Source organism: Pogoniulus pusillus, chromosome 22 (assembly GCF_015220805.1).
Source record: "Pogoniulus pusillus isolate bPogPus1 chromosome 22, bPogPus1.pri, whole genome shotgun sequence".
In the NCBI taxonomy this organism is placed as follows: domain Eukaryota; kingdom Metazoa; phylum Chordata; class Aves; order Piciformes; family Lybiidae; genus Pogoniulus; species Pogoniulus pusillus.
In genome coordinates this window covers 5098907-5111869 of record NC_087285.1, presented here as the reverse complement: position 1 = coordinate 5111869, position 12963 = coordinate 5098907, and the positions used below count along the sequence as shown (strand labels likewise).

Genomic DNA, 12963 nt, shown 5'->3' with positions numbered 1-12963 from the left:
TCCATCCTAAGGGAAGGAGAGGGAGGGAGGGAGAGAGAGGGAGGGCAGAGACTGTCATCATCCCTAAAGTGATGTAAGCTTCTAAATATAGCACCAGCAATACAGAAGGAACAATAAAAAGGCACCATGGATTCAATTTCTCCATCGCTTTCGTGCTACCCTGACCATCCTTCTTCAACTGCTGTGTTAAGCAGGGAAAGGTCATCTCCTATTTGCAGCCATTCAGATTTAGCTGGTTTATAATCCTCCTTTAAATATGTTTCTAAACGACAGCTCTCTCCTGCAGATCTCTGCCTGTTGGTGCACAGGCTTTCTGTAGCATCGGGCAGCAGCATGAGCAGCATCGCAAACAGGGACAACGCCAGCACGGGGAGGGGGAAGGGGAAGCCCCCTCTGCTCCAGACTCAACCAAAAAGTTCAATTCTACAGTCTGAAGCGAGATGATTCATATCATGCTCCTCCCTTCCTTCCTGACATCTCATTTCAGCAAGAGCTGGGGGAGTTTGGGAAGGTCTGCAACCCAAAAACCCCTGCCGAGGAGGAGCAGAGACCAGCCTCAGAAGGGTCAGTTTGTGGCACTGAACCCACCTAGAGGTACCAAAAGGACAAACATTTCTAACATCTCACAGTGAGAATTTGCCAAGCACACCAGGAATTTTGCTCACTGAAACTTTACCTTCACCTAATCTCAAAAGTAAAATCACAGCCCAAACCTCCATTTCCTCAGCTGCCACCCACCTCAGAAACCAGTTGGAGTCTCGCATCTGGAAACTGCCAACTCCACCACTGCAGATATTCATTGCCACCCCTTTAAAGTTGGTAGGAAAGCCAGCACAGAAGACCACTTCTTCCCTGGTTTAGAGAAACTACCCCAAGTTAAATCAAACAGACTGACTGTTTAGAACATAAGGTACCAATGCAGCTCTCACAAGGATGACCTTGAGAATACTGACATTAACTCCCCAGCTGAGGTTAAAAATCATTAAAATGCCACTTGCAATATTTCCTCTGTCATTTTGCTTGAAGATTTAACCCCAAACTGGAAGGAGCAAGGGGGGAGGGATCTGACTTCTAAATACCAAAGTGAGTGTCTCTCTAAGCAAGGGTGATTTTGAACATTCAGCTCTCATTTACCAATGGTCAGGGCAGCCAGCTCCAGGGGTGGACATGACACAAGTCTCATCTCAGCCACGACAGCTCCATGAACATTTTTCTCCCAGAACCAGCGTCTGGAGGCATCATGGGCAGTCTACACCCACAGACTTGCCTGGGCTCAGGTGTAAAGCCCATCTCAGCTGTCTTTGGACACAAGCTGGGACCAGCCAAGCATGGTGTAGCCTCAGCTCAGTGACAGCATGAGCATAAGATAAGAGGGGGGTAAGTCAGCAGCAGAATTGTTTCCATGGAGGCTCCCAGCCAGGTGACCATTGCACAATACACAGATCCCCATGTCTGGCACGTTGAAGAAGCCCAGCACAGAGCCTTGAGCTCTCCTGGGCTTCCTCCTGCAGATCAAAGAACCACTGAATCATTTCAGTTGGAAAAGGACTTTCACATCATTGATGATGAAACATTTCCAGGTGATTTCCAAGCTTCCTCATTTTCTGCATCGATCCAGCTCTTATTACCTTGACAAATGGAAAGCTGAGCAGATTCTTGGCAATTTTCCCCAAGCATCGTTTAGGGTCACTGCTTTCACCGAGAGCACAAGAGCAGCAAAGCCCAGTTATTGTCACCCAACCTGAGAAATGGGTGTGAACAGATTCCGTGCACACTCCACGCCGACAAACCACAACTGCTAACCGAACTTTAAGGGAAACAAAGCCAGAAAGGCAATGCACCTACTTTGTGTCTACATCATCTCCCACAGAGTAATTGCATGAGCACAAAACTTCAGTACTCAGTGTCAAAAATCAACTCTTAGTTGTTTTTTTTTTCCCATCAAAAACAATTCTGTGATTCTAAGGTCACCGAGTCCAACCATCAACTCGACACCACCATGGCCACTAAACCGTGTCCCTAAGTGCCATGGCCACATGTTTCTTGAACACCATCAGGGACTTCACCACCTCCCTGGGCAGCCTGTGCCAATCCCTGACCACTCCAACAAGAAAGAAGTTTTACCTAATATCCAACCTAAACCTCCCCTGGCACAATTGCAGGCCATTTCCTCTCATTCTACCACCTGATTCTAAGGAGAAGGGACCAATCCCCACCTCACTCCAAACTCCTTGCAAGAAGTTGTAGAGAACAGCGAGGCCTCCCCTCCTTTTTTTCCAGGCTGAACACGCCCAGGTCCCTCAGCTGCTCCTCACCAGCACTGTCCTCCAGACCCTTCACCATCTTTGTTGCCCTTCTCTGGACATGCTCCAGTACCTCAATGTCATTCTCAGAGTGAGGGGTCCAAAATTGAACCCAGTATTCAAGGTGCGACCTCCAAAAAGAGCCTGGATGAGGCACTTAGCGCCATGGTCTAGTTGACCAGACAGAGCTGGGTGATAGGTTGGACTGGATGACCTTGGAGGTCTCTTCTAACCTGGTTAGAATCATAGAATCACCCAGGATTGGAAGGGACCACAAAGATCATCTAGTTCCAACCCCCCTGCCATGGGCAGGGCTCCTACTATGATTTCTGTGATCATAAGATAGCAGTGCCCAGTACAGGGGCACAATCACTGCTCTCCTCTTTTTGGCCATGCTCGCAAGAACAAAATCACTGTCAACAAGCTCCAGTGGTGGTCCCATTCAGCCAGAGGCTTCATTTAATCACCTATTTCAAGTATTTCATCTGTCAAATAGATCCCTATTAAGAAAATTTCCACATATCCAATGTAAAATTCCCAGTGCTGTTAAATGTCATTAGATAACGATCCGTTCTACGCCAAACCCAGAGATGCTCTCCTAGCTACTCTCTCACACAGGCAGTGGGTTTCATGCCAAGTTTCTCAAGGAAAACAGGGCATCCAAATGCTTGCATTATGCACTGACATTTTCTGATGGTGATTTTAACTGAACATTCCTCAGGATATTCTCAGTCCCTCGCTCGACCCCAGAAGGCTTCCAAGTGAGACGATGCAAATGTCCACGCTCTAAATTAGAGAGCCATCTTAACTTGGATACAAAGCTGAAGCCAACACCCTAGGAAGTCCTTCAGTGTTAAGTGACATTCAAACTCAGCAACTCCAAACTTGCAACCCTTCAGGCTAAAAGACAAAATGACCCTTCACACAACTGCTTCTCCTTGAAGAATGACAAAGCTAAGCCTAAGTGAAAGGTTGAGCAGGATACAAACAAGAACACAGCCAGGCTGTTAGCCTTTGGTAGAGCATATTGAAGACAAGCAGCCCAGATGGAAGAGAGGAAATAAAGCACAGCTCCGTGCACGCTAGCGTCTCCCTGCATGCAGGCGACCAGCTTGCTGGCTACTACCCTGCTGCTTTTCTACAAGGAGCCACTCAAGATGCCATTTCAAAAGCCTGAAACAATTATGTTAGCAAAAAGGATCTGACAAAGAACTGCAACTCAAACACTCTGGGTTTCAAAGTCCCCCAAAAGACTGAAATCTCTGTTCACCATGAACTGCCTCAGTGCCATGATACAGTTAGGAGCGGTGAGCACAGCCCTTCCACATCATTCTCCATCTCGTTTGCATAAGAGGCTGCTTATGAACAATTAATGACTTTGCAACTGCCACCCAGCCCCTTATGGTCCATCAAAAAGGAAATTTAACTCCCTTAACATGAAATATTTCTGCAGGCATCTTCCAAAGAACTGAGTTAATTTCCACCATGGTGTAAACTGGTCTGTGTGGTGAAGAGGAAGAAATAGAAAGCTGATTGTTGTGAAGAAGGTACATTAATCATGTCCTGAATTGTTACTTCTTGTGCATGTTCACTTGCAAAATACCTTGAATTGTTGTGAGGTTCTGCCACGAGCTGCCATGAAGCAACAACAGGCACCACAGGACACCTCAGGATCACAGCACAGTAGGGGTTGGAAGGTCTGAACCTCCTGGCCAAGGCAGGTTCACCTAAATAAGGTCACACAGTAATGTGTCCCGGTGGGTTTTGAATGTCTCTAGAGATGAAGACTCCACCACCTCTCTGGGCAGCCTGTTCCAGTCCTCTGTCACCCTTATGGAAGTTCTTCCTCATGTTCAGATGGAACTTCTTATGTTCAAGTTTGTGCCCAGCACTGGCAGCATCAGCTTAAGTCAGAGCCTGAGCAACTCTCTGCTTCAGTCCCAGCTAACAGTGTGGAGGCATTTCCCTGCTAAGGCCAAAACTGTGCTCAGAATCTCCTTTCAAACGCTTTCAGGGTCCTTGTGAAAGTGCCCAGTTGTGGATCTGTGGTGTTTGGACTGCAAGCAGGAAAGAAGCACAAAAGTAGCCACAAATCTTTCTTGAATTATCCCCCAGACAAGTGGAATTCTGCTGAACAAGGGAAGGGTGAACAAGGACCACAGCAGGGTCACGGGGCCCATCCTCAGGCCATCCTTCACCAACACCTGGGGAGGGAGCAGCTGTACAACTGAGTGCTCCTCTCACTCGAGACACAGAAAGCTTTATAAAAACCTCTGAGGCAAGAATAGAAGAGCAGAAAATTACTGTGAGCACCAGAGTGCTGGTTTGAGGCTAAGTGGAATATTTTACTGAGAGAAATTAAATCCTCAGCTGTGAGAAGAAAGAAAAAAAACCAACAGTAACCTACATCACTCATTCTTCTGCTGAGAAACAACTATTCAAAACAGAGATAGGACACTCACTGCTCACACACTGCTCAGTCAGTTCTCAGTTCTGCTCCTTCTCTCTGGCGGTCTCTGAGCAGTTGCATCTGCCTTAACTCTAATCCAACCTAACTCTTTATTTCCCCCTTCCCCCTTTCTGACATCTCACCTCAGATCTCTCCAGATTTATCATGTGAGATATACAGGGATTGATCTGGTTATTTCTGAAGGGAGGGAAAGAGGGGGAAGGGAGGATGAGGTTTGGGTGCCTTCTGGCAGTCTGATTAGTTTTGGGTGGGATTTTGTGTTTCTGTATTACTTTTAACTTGTATATAACTGTACATATTTTTGTGTGTATATATATATATATATATGTTTGTAAATTGTGCCAAGCTGTAAATAGAGCTTCAATTCTTAACTTCCAGCCGGCTGAGTCGAGTCTGCATGAATTCATTGTGTGGGGAAGGCAGGTAACTCCCAAACCATCACAACCAGAAGAGGGGAAAAAAAAAAGGATAGAAAATTTCTTTAAACCAGATGGCAGAATATGTGTGTCCATGTGGCAAAACTTAGCTGCTTCTTCAGCTGTATAAAAGCTAAAGATGAAGCCCTGCAGAAGGATGGACAAATCAGCCCTGCTAGCAGCCTTGCAATGTAGCTCTTCCCAACAGCAACTCAGAATCTCATCCCAGGACCAAAACTGGGAGAGCAGGAAGGTCTCTCTCCATCCATCCTGCAGCCCAACACGCTGCCACTGCTCACCACCAAAGGGTTCCCATAGGTAATGAGACAGGGGCTGCAGTTACTGCCAGCAGCCAGGTTTCAGAGAATCCTCTCATGATGGGAGCTTGAAAGGACCTCTGGATATCATCCTGTCCAATCCCCCTGCCAAAGCAGGGCACCCACAGCAGCCTGCCCAGGATCGCGACATCCAGGTGGGTTTGGAATCTCTCCAGAGGAGACTCCACAACTTCCCTGGGCAGCCTGCTCCAGGGCTCCAGCACTTTCACACCAAACAAGTTTCTCCTGTTCTGATGGAACCTCCTGGGTTCCAGTTTGTGCCTGTTGCCCCTTGTCCTGTTGCTCGGTACCGCTGATAAGAGTCTGGCCCCATCTTCTTGCCCCCCACACTTTAGCTCTTGCTGAGCATTTTGAAGATCCCCTCTCAAGCTGCTCTTTTTCAGGCTTAACAGCCCAGACCTGAGCCAGATGTGACTAAACACAGGTGCTCACTTAAAATAAATCCTCCCTAGTTTCAGTTTGGGGCAGTTTCATTTGTGCATCACTCACAGATGCCGTTCAGCAGCTGCAGATATGATTTCTGTGATTCAGAGCTCCTACACAAACTGCTCATCAGGTCTGCAAGACCTTCAGGGAAACTCCTGAGTGTAAGTTTTGAACAACTACCACCACTTCCATTATCTATAAACTGGGTTTTGCTGGGGCTTATAGGTTGCCACTGTGGAATTTTCAGTTGAAAACCACAGATTTTATCCAACAGGGACTACTTGCAGTGTTTTCTGACTTTGGGCACAGCCTACCCAAGTCATTACTTTTTGGAAACCACAGATGTTCAACCAATCAGCTTGGGAAGGACCAGTGGCCTACAGAAACTCCTAGGAAGCTTTTTAATGTGCAGCACCCTGAGGATCAGTGCTCTGTTAACGACCATTATCACCAGCGACAGGCTTTCAAGGAGTCCTTGAGAGCAGCACTGCTGACAAAATGAGCAGACAAAATCAATATGTAAAATAAATCATGAGCAAGCATGCATTTGGCAGTGTTCCCCTTGCTTCAAAACACAAAGGGACGTGCCCGAGGGCACCTGTCTGGGTAGAGCAGAGAGAGCTCCAGACGCTGAGCATAGGTTCCCAGGATGGATGTCAGTGAGTTGTTCACAGCTTCACCAGTGAAGCAACACGGAGCCAGGGAGGCAGACATCTCTGACATCACTCTGCAACATGGATGCCTAACTGCTACATCACCTTCCTCTGGCTGGTGGGCTGAAGATGAACCAGCAGCAGGTGGCCAAGGAGGCCAGCAGCATCCTGGCTTGCATCAGCAACAGTGTGTCTGGCCAGAGCAGGGACATGATCACGTCCCTGTACTTGGCACCGGTGAGGCCACCCCTCAAACACTGGATTCAGTGTTGGGCCCCTCACTACAAGAACACTGGAGTGCTGGAGTGGCTCCAGAAAAAGGGCAGCAAAGCTGTTGAAGGGTCTGATGAGCAGGCCTAGTGAGGAGCAACTAAAGGACCTGGGGTTGTTCAGATTTCAGGAGGGTAAAGGTGAGACATAATTGCTTTCTACAACTCCCTGAAAGGAGGTTGGAGCAGGGGAGGATTGGTCATTTCGCCCAAATTAGAAGTGACAGGACAAGAGGAAACAGCCTTAGGCCACACAAAGTCAAGTTTAGTTTAGACATTAGAAGAAATTTCTTCACTAAAAAGGGTTCTCAAGCACTAGAACAGGTTGCCCAGAGAGGTGGTCAAATCCTCGTCCCTGGAGATGTTTACAAGAGGCAGAGATGTGGTGCTGAGGGTCGTGGTTTAGGACCAGACTTGGTACAGTTAGAGAATGGTTGGACTGAATGATCTTAAAACTCTTTTCCAACCATAACTGTTTCTGTGATTCCAGGATTCACCCCCAAAGAGCAGCCTGGCAGTAATTTTCATTACCAGAAAGCCAGAGGCTCCAGCCTTGCTCCTGCCCACGTCTCCTCCACCGGTGGGTGCCGGGTTCTGTGGCCACACCTACGTGCACCTCAGCAGGCTCATCTTTGGGTGCAAGCCACAACAACCACCCTGCAAGTCGTCTGCTCAGGAAGTGAATGTGTTGCAGGTGCAGCTTCTTTTTGCTTGCAGTGGAAAAACACTTGAAATGGCAGCAGAGCTGCAAACAAGCGACTGCACACACAGGCTGCTACAGGAGCCCTGTCCTGTCCAGGAGGTTCCTGCACAAACTGCTGGCTCTTGAGTACACACAACCTGTGAGGTAGGATCTAAGCCACACAAAATCTGAGGTGGAGAGAGCAGAGAAAATCCTTTTGTTGTAAGAACAGTGTCAGGAAAAAGGAAACGTGAGTTATCTCCTCGCATCACACAGCGTCTCCTGGAAGTTATCGACAACATTAACTTCTATACCCACTAAGCACACAGCAAGACTCATGGATCGCAGCAAGATCCAAATCTCCTTCTGATTCATTAGCTAATAAAGGCAACATTCTGTCAAGCAGCTTTTAAAGGTGTCAAAAAGAGGAAGTGTGGACAGAAACACATTAAAAAGCAACGAGCTGCGAAGAGAATCATCCTCCAGCACAAGACCAAGTGACTTAAACCACGAGCAGAGCAGCCACTGCCTCATTAGAATTTATCAACGTTCAAAACAGAATCAGAGTCAGATAAATAAATATAGATGAAGAATATATGAATTTGTTCTGTAAATAGACAGATGGCAGCTGATGCTGCAGCCAGGCTGAACAAAAGGCAGCTGGAGGCACACTGGAAGTCACTCTAAGAGATCAATATGAGGTACCTCTTCAGCAAGTTTACTCGGCAGTCAAAAATAGCTTACAGAGACCCATGGTGTTTTATAGCATTGAAAAGGGAAAGGATTAGTGATGGTAAAGAACCTAATGGGTTTGATCCAGTATATTGAAATGTGACTTAACATCCTACAATCGCCAGCTACCCTGTGCTAACTCCAGCCTCTGACAGGATTACATTAAGTAATGATCAAAGAACAAGAAACTTGCCACTCAAGCAGTCCTCAGTGACAGACTTCTCTGAAGATAAATGCTCCTACAAGGCTCCAGGAGATTTTTTTTTTCCAAACATGATGCAAGTATTAAGATACTGTCCATAAAACCTAATATTATAATAAATCTTTTAAAGCTCATCATCCTCTTACAAGTGTTAAAAAAAAAAAAACACAGTACATTTGCATCTCTGAAAAAGGAGATTACTACTAAAAGTTGAGTATTGCTTTCTTTATCCTGTTCTACAATGAACCAACAATTGGAAGGATTCAAAAGGTTGTCACAACTCCAGGGAAATACACAAGAAATATGCATTATATCATATTTGGGGTATTTCTGGGCTGTTTTCATGGAATCATACAATCAACCAGTTTGGAAGAGACATCCAAGCTCATCCAGTCCAATCTAGCACCCAGCCCTGGCCAATCAACCAGACCATGGCAGTAAGTGCCCCAGCCAGGCTTGGCTTCAACACCTCCAGGGGCAGCAACTCCACTATCTCCCTAGGCAGCCCATTCCAATGCCAATCAAGAAACCTGTGGACATGGCATTTTGGGACATGATTTAATGGCCATGTTGGGATTAGGTTAATAGTTGGATCTGATGATCTTAGAGGTCTTTTCCAATCCTAAATGTTTAAGGAGGTGAAAAAGACAGGGAAGGAAAAAAAAACACCAGGGAAGAAGGGGTCTTGGTGATAGGTTGGACTGGATGATCTTGGAGGTCTCTTCCAACCTGGTTGATTCTATGATGATGATTCTATGATGATGAAGGGGGGGGCAAACCACAAAGAAGAAGGGGGGGTGGGGAGAAACAGGGAAAAAAAAATACCCACCAACTTTTCCTTCTCTCTGGATACTTATTCTCCAGGAGACCAGTGCCTGTGAAACAATACTGCTCTATGAACCACAAAAATACAGCAAAGAAGTCTAAATGGCAACTTGTTCACCAGGGAAACCCACCAGAGGATTCATTTTTAACATCAGTTCATTCAAGGCAGGGAAATAAAATAAAGTAACTGTACCCACAATAATTTGACTCTCTACTATCCTAAAGATAGAGACTTAAATTAAGTACTAGGTCTCCTTTAAAAAGCATAAAAGAAAGGATGAGTTCTAGAAGAGATGGTAAATGATAACTTAAAATAGCTGCATATGGATCTTGGCCCATCACAGGGACCTCTACAGAATGATTTTCAGCAGTAACAAGCAAGGAACTCCAAGTGAGAAGTAGATGGAGGCTCATGGGTAATGTTTTATAAAAAACAAATATTAACCTTAATCATAAATACCAATCACAGCCTATTTAATGCTCAGAGATTTACATTTTAAGGAGTTAATGGAGATTGCACAGATAATTCCCCTTAAAAGCAAACACTAGAAATCTTCTGTTTAATTGTGAAAGCAAAAATGTTCTGAGCTGGGACAAAGCAATAGTGAATTTCAATAGCTGGGTTGCCTCAGAAAGCAGAAAACTACCTGTCTTAGAGAGGAGGAGTTTGGAATGGTGCCACGTTGAGTGCTCCAGCACCCTACCACTGCAGCCTCAAGTCCCCACAGACTGACTGGGAAGCACCAAGGCCACCCTGAGCAAGCAGGACTAACTAAAGGTCCATCATATGAGGAGAGGCTGAGGGAGCTAGGGTTGTTTAGCCTGCAGAAGAGAAGGCTCAGGGGTGACCTCTTTGCTTGCTACAACTACCTGAAGGGAGGCTGTAGCCAGGTAGGGTTGGTCTCTTCTGCCAGGCAAGCAGCAACAGAACAAGGGGACACAGTCTCAAGTTGTGCCGGGGAAAGTACAGGCTGGGTGTTAGGAGGAAGTTCTTCACAGAGAGAGTGATTTGCATTGGAATGGGCTGCCCAGGGAGGTGGTGGAGTCGCCGTCCCTGGAGGTGTTCAAGAAAAGACTGGATGAGGCACTTAGTGCCATGGTCTGGTTGACTGGATAGGGCTGGGGGATAGGTTGGACTGGGTGATCTTGGAGGTCTCTTCCAACCTGGTTGATTCTATGATTCTCTTGCCCCTCCAGGCAAGCCGCACACTAAGCACCAGCTTCTCTTCCTCTTAAAGTCTGAGCATTATTTTCTTCCTGCTTGTTCATTGTCAAACAGCAAAAGAGACAGATTCTGTCACACACAGATTGGAATTTAATTCCCAACAAAGCTTTCTGCACAACTGCCCAGAGCACAGGCATCCAACATCTCATTTCATCAGTTACCAATACAATGACTTCCTAATGATTGAACCCAACACCATGTGACAGTTGTCAAGAGGAGGTGGCAGAGGATGTTAAACTTTGGGCAGCATTTTCTCTTCCTGTCACAACGACAGGGGCTCTTGTTGCAAGAGCAATGCTGAAATAATCTCTGCTCGCCGTCAGGTTAACGGTGAGGAGAGTTGTGAATCACCACCTGCAACCCAACCAATATGCAGAACAAACAGCAGTTTACTCTGAAAAGGAAAAAGATCTTTAAAGTTTATAGCTAACTACACAGATAGTTTGACTGTATGAACTAAAAGAAGCTTTGTACCTTGGGGGGAGATGAAAAGAAACACAAGGAAACAAAAAAAGGGAGGAAGGAGCAATTGAATTTGTTGTTTCCTTTTCTGCACGCAGGCTGCTCGAGGTTTATGTATTTCAGAGGTCATACTGGTTTTTAATCTTCAATTGTCAAAGCAATTATTGTCAATGAAATAATTTGTCTAGATCAGATGGATATCCTGCTACCAGGCAGGAAGTCTGTAGGTGAAAAATAATGGTAAAAAGCAGCCTTCATAAAAGCACTGTGGCCTGGAAACCACAGCTCTACGTGCCCTCACACTAGTCCCCAAGACTCTTTTTGATGCCTGAATTACCACTCTACTATTTTTAAGCAGATAAGCCAAATACAAAAGTGTTATTACTCTGCTGAACTGCATTTCTCATTGACTTGATGCCAAACTTTACTTGTGAGGTTATTAGGGACAACAGAAAACACACACAACACCCTACCAATTCTTACATCTTACCAAAAGTAAGGAAACACACCAAAATCTGCCAAAATCTACCAGAAAACCCTCAAGCTCCACCAGAAACACACCACCCAGGGTCCACCAGAAACCCCACCAAAAGCCCACCAGAGCATTTCTTAGACTGGAAAAGACCTTCAAGATCATTGAGTCCAATCCCTAGTTTCACACTGACAAGTCACCAAAAATAACCCCCACCAAAAAAAACCCCACACCATAAAAATCCCCACCAGAAAACCTGCCAAAATCCAACAAAATCCACTAAAGAGCCACCAAAAGCCACCAACCCCCCCCCCCCAAAAAAAAACTCCAAAAGCCAAGAACAACCAATTCTCTCTACAGCCAACATGTTAAGGTTTACAGTATTCAACTGAAAACCTCTAACCTCTTTTCTGACCTAAATCTCCCCTTCCACCTAAGGTGTTTCACTCCCAAGCGCTCTACTGCACCCCAGCAAGGGAAAGAGTGTTCTCCAAATCCACAAACGTGGACTATTTCATCTCACCAGCTTTTCTCAGCAGAACAAAATGCCAGGCAGCCACACAGATGCCAGGATGCCAAGGAGATGCCCGAGGTAGAGCAGACTCACCGAGATGTAGCTGCTGGAATCCACATTGTCAGTGATGGTCTGACGCTCGCCCCTCTGGTTGATCTTCCTGAACCTCCGCCGGGACTGCCTGAGAGGGACTTCTCTTTGCAAGATGTTTTCCTCATTGTCCTTAGAGTTCTCCACCTGAAACACACGTTCAGGCTCCTGGTTAAACATCCAGTTCTTCCATATCACCGACAGGCGATGGAGCCGAATGAAGCTCATGAGGAAGGAACAAACATCAGCTCAGAGCAGTTAGAGCCTTCTCGAGAAAACGGCCGCGGACGTTTCGGAGAACCACTGCTGCATGTCTCAGAGCTACGTTATTACAATGAGCTGGAGGCCACAGCTTCCTTCCAGGAAACAGACTTTAAGTTGAAAAGAGTCACACATATCCTCTAAACAATGCCACTCAGCAGCAGAAACCCCGCTGCACCCACACAGGTCACACAGCACCAGCCGCGCTGCTCCTCTCAACTGCAGCTTCACCGCAGAAGTTACATCTCTGAGTGTTCATACCCTGATCAAGGCACTGAATTACAGCCTCTCCACATTGGTGTGGCTTTAAAAGAGTCTAACTTCCTCCTGCTACCACTCACAGCAGAACAACGTGAAATGTTCCAGCTTCTTTAGAGTTACTTCAACTATCACAAAATGGTAGTGTTTGGAAGGGACCTGAACCCCCCTGCCAAGGTGAGATCACTCAAAGAAGGTCACCTGGGAGCACATCCAGGTCTGTTTGGAACGTCTCCAGACATGGAGACTCCACCACCTCTCTAGGCAGCCTGTTCCAGTGCTCCATCACCCTTAAATTTAAGAAGCTTCTCCTATGTTTAGCTGGAACCTCTTGTGTTCCAGTTTGTGCCCCTTATGCTGTCACT

General features: G+C 46.2%; 1 protein-coding gene across 7 annotated transcripts in view; it reads right to left on the bottom strand.

Annotated features, from left to right (window-relative positions):
• Positions 1–12963, bottom strand: part of RAPGEF6 (Rap guanine nucleotide exchange factor 6) — a 169550-nt gene that overhangs the window by 89007 nt on the left and 67580 nt on the right. For all 7 annotated transcript variants that reach the window (XR_010306358.1, XM_064161533.1, XM_064161537.1 and 4 more), the window contains exon 7: positions 12083–12226. Coding sequence is in view for 6 of the 7 variants with exons in the window: in XM_064161533.1 (XP_064017603.1) it covers positions 12083–12226 (144 nt within the window). In the remaining variant the exon portion in view is untranslated. The remainder of the gene's footprint in view (positions 1–12082; positions 12227–12963) is intronic.